The 16,604-nt window shown below is 31.8% G+C and overlaps 1 protein-coding gene across 1 annotated transcript in view; it reads right to left on the reverse strand.

The window, feature by feature from the left end:
* The window catches only part of LOC106468745 (nuclear pore complex protein Nup107-like), a 123,516-nt gene that overhangs the window by 85,697 nt on the left and 21,215 nt on the right, over nucleotides 1-16,604 (reverse strand). Inside the window, exons 4-5 of the mRNA XM_013929188.2 lie at nucleotides 12,372-12,427; nucleotides 8,353-8,412 (exon numbers count right to left, since the gene is read on the reverse strand). Coding sequence (XP_013784642.1) covers nucleotides 8,353-8,412; nucleotides 12,372-12,427 — 116 coding nt within the window. The remainder of the gene's footprint in view (nucleotides 1-8,352; nucleotides 8,413-12,371; nucleotides 12,428-16,604) is intronic.

The raw sequence follows: 16,604 nt of genomic DNA on the forward strand, positions 1-16,604 counted from the left end.
CTACTAAAACACAGCCAAGACAGGTCACTCTGTAAAGACTAAAGGTCAGTTTTATATTATTGGATACAGTAACAAGAGTGCACGTGCACCACATCATTGTAACTTCTATATTGTTAGCCAAACATGGCTGAAAGGTCGATACAATAAAAATAATAAATATATAAAATGTATAATGTTATGAGATTTAAGCTATTTAGTCTAAACAATTATGTTTTCGTGTTATAATTTGTAGTCATTCTAGAATGAAAAAGACAATTTATATTTATTTCGTAATTTTTAAACGTGGTTATGAGATTGGGCAAATCGACCAAACCCGTACAGAGGTTCGTTACTAAAAATAAAAGATAAAATATAAAGTTTTTTTTCTTAAGAAATGTTTGATAACTATCTGGACATTATAAAGATTTCACATGTGAAATTTCAAAATTTACTGAAGCACAAAAGTATTTTTAATCTTAAAATGCAAATTACTTTACATGTTGAATAGGTTGAAAAAAAAGGCATGAGAAAAACATTGCTTTACAAACTTTAAAACTTAATAAACAAATTTGATATTTTGCATATAAAAGCATTGTAATGTTTACTGATAACCTGCCAAATTTCATTAACATACGTTTACTAATTTAAAAGTAATAGCATGAAAACTATAACAAGCACTAAATGGTTACAAGGTCGGTCTATGGGACCGAGCCCGTGCTAAAGGAATTAGTAGTTCTCTCTTATATACAAATCTATGTTATCTATAACCAATAGAAAGCCAAGATTTCATCTATCAAAATGACAGTTCAGGTTAAAGGTTCCCAAAACATAAAAGAAGGAACCCTTGGTTCAGACCCACTTTCCATGCCCACCTGTCACATCCTCCCTTTCACAAATTGCCAATAGTTCTCTCTGACATTTAATACAATATTATTTATAACCAATAGAAAGTCAATGTTTTCAACCTGATGTATAATATTACATTATTTTCTGTACAGAGAATTCTCAATCATGCTTTCAGTTCAAACTTTATCACTGTCGCATAGTTTGAAAGCCAAAAACATTGTGACAGTTATGGGACACTGGCGGCTTTTTGCATGTGATTATTCTGTGTTTTTTGATGCATTATTCCATTTTAAAAAAATTATTTAGTGTAGCAGTACCATTAGTATAGAAAAGTAGGGTTAAGTGTCATCGCCAGTCGAGGACATACAAAAAAAAAGACCTGGGTAAGTAAGTTCTTTATTTTTTGTTTTTCATGTGTATTCTTTTTTTATTGTTATAAAAACAACTAAAATGTAAAAACTGGAAACTTGTTAAGTCTCATTGCTAACAGATGATAGAACATTACTGAACTGTAATGACAAAAGACAACCTATGTAAGTGGCCTGTGTGACTGCTACAGTAACAATGTACATGGCTGAGGCAATCAGTCATAATCTACCAGTGCATATGGCTGTATGTTTAGGTTGAATGTTTATGTATATAAAAATATGAATTTGTGATTATGTCTATGCAAGGTGTGGCACACAAGTATGATACTATACACACAGCCAATGAGACTGATGAACAGCCAGAGAAGTGTCTGCAATACTGGGCTATTATGAAGCAAATCTATTTTCTTTTACAAAGAACTGAAAAAAAACAGCCATGAAGTTGTGGATGTCCTGATATGTGAGTTTGTCATACAAGATGAATCCAAGGTGGCAATGAGATTGATTCCCTGTGAGAAAGAGGAGGTAATGAGGAAAACCTGACATTTTGAGTAACTGATCTTGGCCAGGGCCTGAGGAAGCAGGTAAAGTGGAGGAGATGCATAAAGGAAGACATTCTCCCACGTTGACTTACAGTATCCACTGCAATAGTATTTAGATCTGGAAATGGAGATCAAAAGAGTGAAAGAAAATGGTTGTCAATGTAACAAAGGTAACAAACAGTGAATGACTCAGAAGTTTCCAAATCAAATGGTGAACAGTACTCTGCGGGAAGATGATGACCTCAAGAAAGAATTGACCAAAATATTCATTACCATGTGAAAATGACAGGTTCAAAAGTGATTGTTGATGTAAGTTACCACAATTGTCTGTGTGAACTAAAATTATGTGATGAAGAAGCAGCAGAAACTCAAGACAGGTGCACTACCACTGAACAGTCCAAAGTTCTAAATGTTGATGTGACTTGTTGCTTTTTAACAAATCCAAGACCCAGACTATTTCTACCCCACAGTGCCTCAACCCTTGAGAAAGACATCTGTGAAGAGATAAAGACTGAGAGTAAAAAAGATCCTGATATAGCCAGTTAGGTGGGCAAACAATTATATGTTAAGAGACTGGGTGAGAAAAAGGGTCAGAACAAGTCAACTGTCAAAGCAAAAGTTGATATAATCAAGAAAACCACCAAACACATTGATTAATTGAAAGAAAACTTATGGAGCTAAGACCAAGCAAAAGGGAAAGTCACTGAATTGGTAAATCACCCCCAGTTTCAAAAAACAAAAAAAAACGATGTGATGACAGAAGAGTAGGGATACAAAGACAAGCATCCTGTATGTCCATCTTCATTACCCAATGGCCTCCATGGAGAAACTGCTGCACCATCCTCATGTTTTCCCATTTTTAAATTATATATATCCAGGTAAAGAATGATTTGAGACAGGTCTATGACATTTCTCTAATCTTCTGTTTTCTTCAGAACTACAAAGAGGTGGAAGTAAAAACCTACAAAAATGTGCTGGGACTTTCTGATCCAGAATATGTGATCAAGCAGGATCAAAAGGAAGACAATAAATGTGAAAGTAAAGACATAACTGAAGGATCTATCAAACCCAAGAATATTACAGATGAACATATGATCTAAGATGATCCCCAAAAGTCTGGATGGAGTAGTCATCTGCAAAAAAAAAAACCAATGAGTGGGTCAAAAGAAAGGTATGAGTAGATGAAACAGACATCAAATGAGAAGTAATGCTGAAGGTACAGCAGGGGAGGAACATTATTAGCTAGCTTGCCATCTTGAAGATATACACTAGTCAGAAGCAAAATGAGATACTAAAATCCTAATCAAGCTTTTGCTGATGTACTTCTCCTAAAAAGAAAAATAAGTTGGATGAAATACCTGCAAAAATAAAACAATGTAACAAAGAGGCTCTTTCAAGATCAACTGAAATGATGGGGGACGATGAGTGCCTTGATGTTCTCAAGTACCAAAGGAGCATAAGAGCTCTGTATAAACAATAACAGTGAAGTATGCAGTTAATAAAGACTGCAAAGTATACATTTGACCCTCACTAAACAAATCAGGAGAACATAATAGTTAATAACTTTTACAGAAGAAGAAAATTTCAAAACAAGACAAATTATAGCATACAAAGCAGAAAACTGATGATGGATAAAGTAAAAGACCACAAGAACCTGAGATGTAATACAAGTAGTAGAGTTTGAAGTCTATTAATATATTGCTAGTTTCTAAAAGTATCAACAATGACCCAAAGCACAAGGCCAAAGCCACACTGGAGTGGTTTCAAAATAAGAAAGTGAATGTTCTGGAGTGGCTCAGTTAGTCCTGATTTGAATCCAATGGAAAATTGATGGCGAGACTTGAAGATTGCAGTCCATCAATGATCCCCAACAAACATGTCAGAATTGGAGGAAAAATTACACCATCCCTTTGTGCAAAAGACCTATCCAAATAAACTCACAGCAGTAATTGCTGCCAAAGATGCTTCCACCAAATACTGCAATGAGCAAATTTCAATTTATATATTTTCTTTGCAGGTTTTGCTGACATTCAACCTCCTTCACACATAACAGCGTTAAGTTTGATCATTAGAGTTTTGAATAAAAACAAGTTCATTATAAAAAAAATTTACATTATTTGTATTTCATCAAAATGTGACATTATTGGTTGGGGGCGAATACTTTTGCAAGGCACTGTAACTCTGCATAACTTATATGGTTAAGTCTTAGGCCATCGATAAAACTTTGTCAGTTTGTGCAGTGTTTTTATAATTCATAGCCAGAAGTAGAGTTGGGCAATTAGTGGTATATGCTAATTGATTCAAAAACAGCCATTAAACCTCTGGATTCAGGCAAGTCAAGGTGTGCATGTCACAATCTTCTTACAGAATTATGGTCAAAATGTAATTAAACTATTTTATTAACAATCCATATTAATAAGCTTGGCACCAAGGCATAGTTAATAAATCAATGTTTAATATAAGCTTAAATTTCTTAATTTCAAAGATAAATGTTTAAATAATTGCATAACAGTTGTTCACTCCAAATCGCCCATTTTAGACATTCTTAATATCTCTATATGATGTTCTAAGCTTAACATAAATTATAAATTTATAGTATAGATACTACTCAGACATAATCTAAATGTTATAGCCTCCAATCTTTGGACTTTATGGAGATATAAACCAGAAAGTTAACTCAAAAATGTCAAACCCTGTTATTGTGTGCTATCTTTCAAAAAATGTCAATAATTCTCTCAGACATATGGTATTGGATTATTTATAATCAATACAAAAAGAAAATTTCAATTTACTGATTTTCCTATGGAGCTAGCTCATTCTCATGTGATGTTCTGAATTATTTGGCCTACAGATTCATTGTTGCTATTTCCAAGGTAACCTTTAACAGGTAATGGAATTATTTTAATTCACTTATAGCTTAGTTAAAAAGCCAGTTAAATGTTAATAGTTCTTGAATATTGTACTTTTTTGTTCATGTTATTATTTTATGTTTCAAATGGCATATTTTCAATAAATAAGAACTCAGTAAAGTTCCAGCATCAATTCTACCAAAGAGAAGGGTTAACTTTTATCAAGACTTTGACTGCAAAAAAAGTGCAAGATCCACATGTAAGAACTAAATTTCTTTATTTTTACGTATATTTTTATTTAGTTATAAAAGTAACTAAAATGTAAAAATTAGAAACTTATTAGTGTAACAAAGCATAAAAGAAAAAAAAAATTAGTTTCTTAGTGAGGTATGCACACAGGTTACTCTTGCATTAAATAATTCAATACTTTGTTTACCATAACTTGAACTATGTGCTCATGGGGTAATTTATAGTTCAATACACAGGTTTACTTGTTAGACATGATTGAAAGAGCAATACAACAATAAAGTTAAATTAAAACAAGTACACTTTTATGAGTCCAAGACTGTTTGAATAAATAATTGTAATTTTCTGTTATAATCTGTGGTCATTATAGAAAGAAAAAGGGGTAATTTAGAATCATTTTGTTGTTTTTTTGTGGTAGTTATAAGGTCGGGCAAATGGACTTAGCTCATATAGTGTTAAAACCGAAAAAATAAAAACAAAGTATTACTTCAAAAACTTTCAATATTCATTTATGCAGTTTTAGAAGTAATTCAAATAAAATTCAAAAGCTGTAAGATGATAAATAATATTTTTAACCTTAACATGATCACCTTGCACTTAAACTAGTCAGAATCTGAGTCAGATCTGAATCCATAAATTCACAGATAACTCTTCAGTCAAAGTATTTAACAAAATAATCTGACATTTTTGTGTACAAAATACTTGTGATGTTTACTAAAATCTTTCCAAATTTCATGAAAATAAACTTACTACATTATAAGTAACAGTATTTATAGTTTCATGATAGCATATTGGTTACAAAGTTGCTCAAAATTACCAAGCCAGTATACAGAGGATTAATTGCATTCAATTAACAGTGTTCTTTCAAACATGTTACATGGTTAAACATTAATGTCAGTAGCAGACAGCCTTTAGTATCTTTCCCATAACAAAGACAGGAAGAGAAAGTTTGATGGTAAATGATTTGTTTGTTTGGTTTCAAATTTCATGCAAAGCTACACAAGGGCTATCTGCTCTAGCAGTCCCTAATTTAGCCATGAAAGACCAGAGGGAAGACAGCTAGTCAACACCACCCACTGCCAACTCTTGGACTACTCTTTTACCAATGCATAGTGGGACTATCTGACATTATAATGCCCCAATGGTTGAAATGGCAAGCATGGTTGGTGTGATGGGGATTTGAACCCATGACCTGCAGAATGGGAGTCAAGCACCCTAACCAGACCATGCCAGGCCTTTGTGATAATATTTTATTGGTTGGAATAATCAACAATGGTTATAACTGGAAACTCTGATAATCAATTTTAATTAACCAACTTCTGGAATAATTTAGAATAATAACAATCAGAAACAGTAATTTTGATTAATCAATTAATATACATGATACTAATTGATATAGTCACTGCTCATAGGTAACTGATTATAAAGATTAATCAATTACCCTTGTGTGCACAGGGTCAGTCCAACAGGGAATTAATGCCTACTATAATTCTGGATATACTAAGTGTATCTTCATAAAATTTGGCAAGCTTTTAGTAAACGTGAAAAGTCTGAATTTTTGATGAAGTGTTTTTATTAAAGATTTGTCTGTGAATTTACTGTGTCAGTCTGACTCACACTCTGACAAATGTAAGACAGTTTTTATGATAAAAATAAAAATATTCTTTCATCCTACAGTTTTCATATTTCATTTGCATAACCTCAAGAACTTCCTAAATAAGTATAATTTTTTTTGGAAAACTTTATTTTATCTCTTATTTTCACTACCTAAACCTAACAGTAGTTACATCAGCAATGTAAGGTAAAATAAGTTTCTTATTTTTACATGTTAGTTACTAATGTAAAAAAATAAAAAATATACATAGAAGACAAGAAATTTAGTACTCACATCTGGACTCTTTCTGCTATCAATATAAGAAGCACTGTAGGCCTACCTTTCTTGAAACAATGTTGGTGGTACAAAATATTATCATGCACAAAAAAAATAGAATAAATTAACTGGCTTTCTAACTAAGGTAAAAATAGGTTATAAAAATTCCCCTTACAGGTCAAGCCAAATAGCACAAAGGCAGATAATGAAACTGAGGCTAAATATTTCCAAACCTGAATGAATCATCCTGGTAATAAATCTTGTAATGCAGAATCTGCTCATTCTAATGTTTATAAATAGTCCAGTAGTAAGCATCATTATTATTGACATTTATTAAAATATAAAATGATATAGGAGGGGGCATGATATGTGGATTTGACATCCATGTTTACATCTCAGTGAAGCAAGAAGCTTGGAGGTTATAATTTACATCATGGCTAAGCAGTATCTAAGTATAAGTGTGAAATTGGTGGCAAATTTAAAAAATATGTATATGGGTAGACAGAGAATCTAAAATAGGCAATATGCAGTGAAGAAGCATCATATGATATATGGAACTTATTTAAATATTTCCTTTTGAAATCAAGAAAGTAAAATTTAGACAATATAGGAAGTTGAATTATAAACTACACTAATGCAATGTTTATTGAAATACATTGATATTAAATTAGTTTAATTAAATTTTTAACTGTGTAAAAAGTTGTGACATGCACACTTTGAACCCCACTAATATACGTAGATTTAAACTGCTCACATGTGGTGACTACTTGAATAAGCAAAATAAAGTCTTAAAAGAAATGTTAAAGGAAATTAATCACGTTAAAATTGAATGTATATATAAAATATAACTTTCCAATCAATAATTGAATAACAAATTCTGAGATGAAAAGCAGTATTTTCAATTTCCCTTCAAAAAGAATATCTCACAACATAATTTTTGAAATTTCACACAAAAAAATAGAAAACTATATCAAATTACAAGAACTATTTTAAGTTTAAACTAGATACTATTAGCAAGTTTGTTCTAAGATTCATGCAATTTGGTTAAGTATTGTCACTGTGAGAAATGAAAAAAAATCAAAGGATATCAGTAACATTCCTCCCTTTCCCAGTCCAGTAAGGGTTAAGGGATAATAAATATTTTCTAACAGAACCACTAATTATTATCAATCACTGTTCCTAATTTTATGATATTTAATTTACATATGTTATATATAATTTTAAAGTTCTGATAAATAAGTGTACATCATTTTTGTATCATTTTGCACAAGGTACTCGAGGAATATCTGTGCAAACAGTTCTTTATTTAGAAATGACAGACAAAATGGAAGGCATCTATTCAAAACCATCCACTGCCAACTGTTGGACTACTCTTTAGCAATGAAAAGTAGGATTGACTGTAACATTCTAACACCTCCACAGCTGAAAGGGTATGAGCACATTTGTTGATGGAATTAGAACCCGCAACCAGCATATTACAAATCACACACCCAAGTCTCTAATCCTAAGAGTGTGTGTATATATTTACTAAAGTAACCAATTTCACAATCTTAAATGAAAACTTAACCAAATTAATATGAAAACTAACATGTATTTATTAATTTATGCTGGTGAATTTAAAAAATGAATAGGTATAGTAAATAAAGTCCTACCTCAACAGCTAGAAATGACTTGCCAGGAGTATGAGTTTGAAAAAAAGACACTTCTCGACCCTAATATAAAAAACAGTAATAATAAAATAATAAGTAAAAGTCAACAAACATTTATTGAAGACCCAGGGAAACTGATTTGTAATTTACAAAATAAATAAATAAAATAACTGCTCAAAATGCAGTTTTATGGATTTATAGAAACTAGCTTTAAACCTGCAAAGCTATCAACATTTATTACTTTTACAAATTCTTTTAGCCAAAATGCAGCTCAATAAGTACTTTCTGAGGTATGATCAAACAAATCTTGTAAAAGAAACAAACTATATCAAGGTTGAATCACCTCATTGAAAAAACTGTTGTGTGTGCAGTCACAGATAAATGAAAGTGATAATCAGAAAATATTTTATCTTAGTTATTTCACTAAAGATCTACATAATTCATCTGCTTATGAAACCAAGTTACTCAGTTTATATATAATCTCAATGGCACACTAACTGTCAGAAATGTTATGTGTGCATGATGTCTATATCAAATGTTTTGGGTCACTTATAGAGCTTAGCATCTTTAAATGAAAAATGATGAGTAAAATATATAAAACTAAAATTAAATATTTTGTTGTTATATACAGAAAACCTACAGTTTTACATTTATAGGTATCCATAAAGAAAAATGTCCAATAGTAAGTCTCTCAGAGTAAGTTGAGCTTTGTGCCAGTGAACTGCAGAATTTCAAATATAGGCAAAGTGATATCAATGGAAAATAAAATTAAACATCATCACTGAGTAAGCTACAAGCTACCACTTAGTTCTATTTGGTCCCTTTCACTAACAAATACTGAAGTCTTGACATTTACTGACAGTCAGATGATAACTCTGCCTTTTTAACAAGGCACTTGTGATTAACCACATTGTTAAAACTGTTTTAACTGGTAGTATTTGAACATTTTTGGTACATAAGTAAAATGCCAAGTTAGTTGTAAGTCAGTTAATCATGAAAAGTTCAATGTAGGTAAGAAGCAAATGGACAATAAGAAAGAGCTACATTAAGAAAATGGAGTACTCTTTCAAAGTTGAAAGTTGTTGATTTCCATCAGTTGTGTAACTAAGATTGTATGAGAATATCACTTGTATAAACAAGACTATAAGTGAAAGTTATTTTTATTGATATTTTGAGTGAAACATATATGATTTGAAATATACTGAGTCACTCTGAATTCTTCAACTTCGTGTTAAAACAACTGCTTATTTGCAAATTTTTCTAATAAAATTCAGTTGGTAATAATTACAGAAAATGAAATGTTATAGAAAACTACAGTACGTATTGGTCAACCAAACAAAGTAATGAAAGTAATTGATACATGTACGTGAATTCAGTCGCTAAATAAGATCATGAAGAAACTCAGGGCAAAAGGACACGTGCTTTATTGGAAAATACATTCAAGATAAAAAAAAAGAGGAAAACCAGCAGGAAGCAGAAGCCATTAAATCGACAGGTTGATGAGAATTTCATGGAGAATATGGTGTACTATCAAGATACTGATGATATCTCATCCCTGAATGTGGTGTGAATGTTTAAAGCTGAGGTTATAATGAAACAAAACAATCTTGAGCTTCACAGAGTGGGGGTGATTGCAAGGAAACACATATAATGCAGAGTTTGAGCAGACTGGATTCTAGACTTGTCAGAGATACACATAAGAATGTGACAAACTCTAAGAAAATTGAGAAAAAAAAATGAGTTGACAATATGTCCCAATGCTGATGCGACATCTTATCGGTACATGAGAACTAACCAATTGGAACCTGGAAACAGTAGTTGCAGTTTTGGTAAATTTTAGAACAACATTAACAACCAATCAGAAGCCAAGAAACGTGCTGTGGTTAGGGTTTTGGTTCCACCTAGAATGACATAAACACCCTATTAATTAATTCTAAGAAGCCATGGTTTGAGTACATAGCAGACGGCACAAACAAGAAGATAGCCCTTCTGCTCTTCAGTAAATCCTCTGAAAAGATGACAGCCTTAGCATCCATAGAAAACGTTCCCCACTCAAGCTTCATATATGTTTAAATGCCTTCTCTACTTCAACTAGTATCATAACTAGTGTACAGTGTATCATGATAGAGGGTCTAGTAAAAGTTAAGCTACTTAACGATTTACTGAGTATTGCAGAGATGTTAATAAGTATAATAGAGGAATTGTTCATGAGACATCCAAACGTTAGTGAGAGCAATGTAAATGTAAATTGCCAGAATTTGTTCAATTAAATATATGTTTTGTGTTATCTGGTCTCAGAGTTGTTTCTTTGTTTTTTAGATAAATTTCCTCAAGTTGATGGTAATAAATAAATTCATTTGTAACAAGTGTAAGTCGAACTCAATGAGAAAAGAAAGATGGTGATACAGTGTAGTCCTCATTCTCTGAAAACATGAGACTCATGTTTATTATAGTTCATTACCCCAGTGTATCAGATTATTATTCTGATACACTGGGGTAATGAACTATTGCCTATCCTTCACCTAAGCTTCTGATTTTATCACGATTCATATGACAGGATGTCTTCCAGAAAAGCTCGCTTCTAAGAAGTGTGTTGAAAATATTAGTATAGGTTTAAAAGTAAGCATTTAAGTTAGTACTAAGTTAGGCCTGGGAATCAAGCAAGCAGAAGCAAGGAATGACCCTACCATAAGGCTAAACCATGAACATGTCATCCATGACCTATAACTTATATTCTTCATGGTTCTTACAGCACTTGAGAATATAAAAATCCAGGACTTTTTCTGAACATGTCAGTAAGTTGTTAAATATGAGGAAAATCTATTTTTGCATAATGACAATACCATTACCTTTGTCTGGTTTAGTGACAATAATATCTTTGTTCTTGGACATAGTTTTAAGAGCATTTAGTTAAACATAATTTAATGGAAAGGTAGGATAATGGGAGTTATGTGTGTAGGAAGAGAAAAAAGCAACAATTTATAATTTAATTTTTACAAGACTGTGTGCTGTATTGTTGTTCGACTTAGTGAACAATGGAAAGGAAGTAAGGGTTCTGTAAGCCTTTATAAAAACATAAATATAATTAACGCCTTTGTTTAGAACTTGTTTACAAATATCAACAAGTTGAAAATCATTCAGATTAAATATTACATTATCAGGATTAAAAACTGCGACTTCATCCACCTTCCTCTCCAGGGTCTTGTCTGGTTAGTCTTATGAATTAAGCACATCAAATCGCCAAAATCAATATACAAAACAGACTTCCAAATATCCTGATGAAGCATTCTAAGTTAGATAGATGTTGCAGTAGTGCAAAATGCCTCATGAAAACTAGAGTCTGTGAAGACTTATATACTATAGAGTATAGTTGGTGATGGCATAAAACTTCTGATGACTCAAGTCCTTATATATTTAATGTTTTTTTTTAAGTTTACTTATTTCAAACAATGCACACATATAAAAAAAATTATAATTTATTGAAAATAAGGTATATTTATTAGATATAAATTGATTATGACAATAAATTTTGTTAGGAAAAATATTTTTAGCATCTGGTCTAACCTGACAGTATTTTGAAAAGTGAGGTTTTAGGTCACTAATATATCTTTTGTCGGTTTCTGTTGTGGTTTTATGACTTACAGTGAGAGGTGGTGACTAGTGCAATTAGTAATATAAAGTATCAAAAGAAATATGTCAATGAAAATTAATGAAGTTTAAACTAATTGAACATATAAAGTGGAACATTCTGTTCAATATTAAAAATAAATGTAAATTCTATATCAAAAAGAAGTATTTTTATGTTCTGTTTCCATAACATTTTGGAAATTTCACAATGTAAAAAACTGAGAGAAATATCAAACTGAATTATATAATCTTTTTGAAGCCAAAAATATATAATATTTAGTGAGTTTGTTACAAGTTTATATAATTTGGGAACATACCTTACTATGACATCCCCCAGACTGGAAAGAATTAAACTAATATTTCTGTTTAGATAATACTTAGAAACCTTCACTTACCCCATAAAAACTAGCATTTCTTGAAAAGTCCATTACATCACTAATCCTGGAAACAGCTAAAAAAACAACAACAAAGAAAATTTTTATGAAATAGATTATCACAATTTCCACCACTAAAATAAGTAACACATATCATTTATAATCAAATGCTATCAATTTTTTATGGCACACACACATACATACATACATAATACAAATTTATATCGGGGGAGTTGTACTTGAGGAGAGGCTAATTACATCAACAAACCATATTATAGAAGAGTTTATGAATTCCAAATGTCTTACAATCAACAGGTTTGCTTCAATATTTTCAAAATTCTAGAGTTTGTATGATAACCAATGAAGACTGTGCAATTCCAATAAATAAACACATCTCAATCAACAACTAAAAAGTAATCAAAAATTTACAGCACCCTACTTACTTTTTCTACTAACACTTTTTACATGAAAATTATGATTAATTTTACACAATTCTTTTTATCCCTCTAAACATTTAGGTAATGCTAAAATATTTCACTTACAAAAGCAAGTGCTGAATGGTGTGGGTCAACATTCATCATCTAGTTCAACTCGACAATAATAAGAAGCCAATGTGTTGTAATGAACCAATGGATACCTTCCAATGCATTTTAGACATTTCTCTGACACAGTAGCAGAAAGGCAGTGACAGACTTTACCATGTTTACTTATTTAACATCCATACCTTGCCAAGACAAATCTGAAGATGTGCCATTCCCCCAGCTTAACATGATTTGCCAAAACAATGTTTGTGTTAATTGATTAAAATGGTGGCTTTCCCTGGAGCACCTAATACACGGTAGTTTAAGTAAAGTTCTGGCAGGTCCAGTATCCATTAAAAACTCAACTTCACACTCATCTGTTGTTTTCAGTACATACCATATGATGTCACGCCACGATTCTTTAAACCTGCCACATAGTATCAAGCTGGTGGCTAGATCTAACTGAAGCTTAACTAGTTTAAACTAGATGGAATAGCAGTCATAGCTCATCATTGACCTTCATGTACCTTCTGTGGCACCAGCTGGAAAAATAATTGTTCAACAGTCCCATTTTGCAGCAGGTTTTACATATTAATGTAACCAGTGACCAAGTAAATTACATTACAGCTAAAATATTGGGTATTTTTCTCACACACCTGGTGTCTTTGAATGCAGAAAACCCTTTAATCAAGAAACAAAGAGCTGCACCATGATACCATGTGGCACCAAATGTAGTGGAGTTGGTAAGTGATTCTTCTGTCCAGCCTTGGAGACCATCAAAAACTCTAGAGATTGTTTAGCAGAGTCCAGAGCTGGAGTTGTTTTAACTAGTGGTATCTTCCCCTTCTCCGCAGTTCAATGTGACAACTTTAAAACTCAGTCACAGATGAAATTTCCTTGAGGACACATGGGGCAACAACATGGGTATGTTCAGCAGTCCTTCAATAAACTTGTTAATGACTTTTTCATGAAAACCACAAGAAGGAATGCTTGAAAATGCCTTCCTAAGTAAACTCCTTAGACTGTTCACCTATACTGTCAGGTTCTCATAGGACCCAGGGTTGAATCTGTGGTGCAAAGTGTTGATAAAAGTGTCTCAGTCACTGAGTTCTTCTTTATTCAAATGCTCTATGGCATCCATTGATGGAGCAAAAAAACTCTGCATCAAGTGTTTTGCTACCCATCCCTCATCAATTCCAAGCAAAAACATGATTGAAATGCTGGAGAAAATGGTATAAATCTTAGACTTGGACAAATGCTCTTAGACAGAAGAGGGAGTGCAAGACAGAGTTTAGCTAAAAACTGATTTCTTATCAGTCTAGCAATATCTGTCATCTCTAACAAAAAATCTCTCAATAAGCAATCTATATACCTGGGCTCTATAATGACCTGGATCTCTCAGTCTATCAAAACCTCAAATAAAGAAAATATATAATATATAAATATACGAAATTTTCTCTCCCCAGAGTCACTCCCATGATGTAACAACTTTTATCAACTATCTATTAACATGTTCACTACCAATGGGTAACATCCAGCTTTTAGTTATGAACCATGTAAAACACTGGTAGGTCACAAGTGGCTTCAATGAGCCAATTAAACAGAGTATAGTTACTCATATAAATATTAGACACCTGGGTTAAGTAAAGAAAGAAAAGTGTGGTTGGCACTAGGGCAGGAATTATTAATACTACTAATGTTAATAACACCATTTATGCTACAGTAACATCCTTGGTGACACATGCAGTCCTATGAACAACCAAGACAAGAAAAAGTTAGTAGTCTTTTAAATAATGTAGTGCCTTCCTGAGAGTATAACTCAACATTTCAAGATGAAGATTCAGCAATCAAAACTTTCAATCAACTCTGAGACTGTCTTTGAAAACTGTCTAGCAGCTGAGGGGATATAAAATGTATGATATGCTAAATGTTGCACTATCATGCTTCTACAGCTGGGGGATTAGTGGTATTTGCTAATTGAGTAATTAACAGCCCCATTTATCAATTAAATTCCATTAATCAATTAGTACAGTGTTTCTCAAACCATGTTACACACAAGCAAAAAACAAAAGGTTAGCAGTGAGTGCTGTCAGCAAGTTACCTTCCATCTGTTCAGCAGTCCAAAGTTTGTGACAGTGGCAGATATCCTCAGCAGCCTTTCCACAACAAAGAAAGGATAAGCAAGTTTGTTGGCAATATTTCAATTACTTGAATAGTTGGAATAATCAGATATAGGAATAATCAAAAACCTTACTCTTGATTAGTAGATTATTTTTGTGACAGTAGACTTAACTGTAATTTTGATTAATTGAATGTTGGAATAACTGAAAATTAATAATCAAACACTAATTCAATGACTCAATTTAACTCTCTCAATACACGCTCAGTTGATTTGACACAACATGTGACCTCTTTGTACTTGTTTAAATTCTTTATAGATTTGATACAACTAACTTTTAATATAGTCTGTATATCTTCACGAAATGTGACAGTATTTCAGTATACATTACAAGTCTTTCACATATAAAAAATCATATTTTTTAGTGAAATATTTTTAATAAACTAAAAGAAAGATTTGTCCATGAATATAACTGTATTTCAACAATATTTATTTTGAATAGTTTGTGTACAAAGTGATTTTCATGTTAAGATTAAGAATAATTTTCTTCATCTCAAAAATCTCAAATTTCATTTGTGTAATCTCTAAAACCTCCTAAATACATTAAAATGTTTGTTTTAATTAAAACTTTATATTTTATCTGTTATCTTCTATACCCTAACTCTATAAAAGGTTGGTCAAATTGACCAACCTCATAACCACCAAAAAGAAAATCTAAATTAGCCTCTTTTTCTTTCATGAATGACTTCAAATGTAACATGAAACTACATTTGTTTATCCTAAGTAGCCTTAAACTTGTAAGAGTATACATCTATTTATACTTTAAATTAGCCTCTTTTTCTTTCATGAATGACTTCAAATATAACATGAAACTACATTTGTTTATCCTAAGTAGCCTTAAACTTGTAAGAGTATACATCTATTTATACTTTAAATTTTATTGTTTTATTGCCCTTTTAACCATCTCTTACAACTATTCACATCATTGTAATTCACTTAGGGAATGTGCAGCTCATGTTACGCTATCAAATTACATTACCCACAAGCTGCTCGTGTGTGACTCATGAAACATTTTTATTTTTTTTATCTAATTTAACTTTAACTAACCTAAAGAGATCCCTATTTTTACATTTTAGTAACTTTTATAATAATACATAAAGAATAAACATAAAAAACAAGAAATAAAGTACTTACCTGAGGATTTTTTCTTTTTTGCTGTCAACTGTCGATGACACTTAACCCTACTTTTTTTTTATATTAATGATAGTAATGCACAAAATAATTTTTATTTAATTAAATAATGCACCAAAGAATATAGACTAATAACAAGCAAAAAACAGACAATTTTTCAGGCTTTCTAACTGTGCGACAAGAACAGCTGTTACAAATTCATCCAAGCTAGTCGTTATCTTTCCTATGGCAACGAAGCTTGAACTAACAGAGAAATTGGCAAATCTCTGTTCAAAAAACAATGTAATGCAACACGTCATTTGATAGATGAAAACTTTGGCTTTCTATTGGTTATAGATAATATAAAATTAAACGTAAGAGAGAGCCATTAACAAATCCTGAAAGAGAGAATGTGACAGGTGGGTATGGCAGGAGGGATCTGAC

Source organism: Limulus polyphemus, unplaced genomic scaffold (assembly GCF_000517525.1).
Source record: "Limulus polyphemus unplaced genomic scaffold, Limulus_polyphemus-2.1.2 Scaffold3143, whole genome shotgun sequence".
Classification (NCBI taxonomy): Eukaryota; Metazoa; Arthropoda; class Merostomata; order Xiphosura; family Limulidae; genus Limulus; species Limulus polyphemus.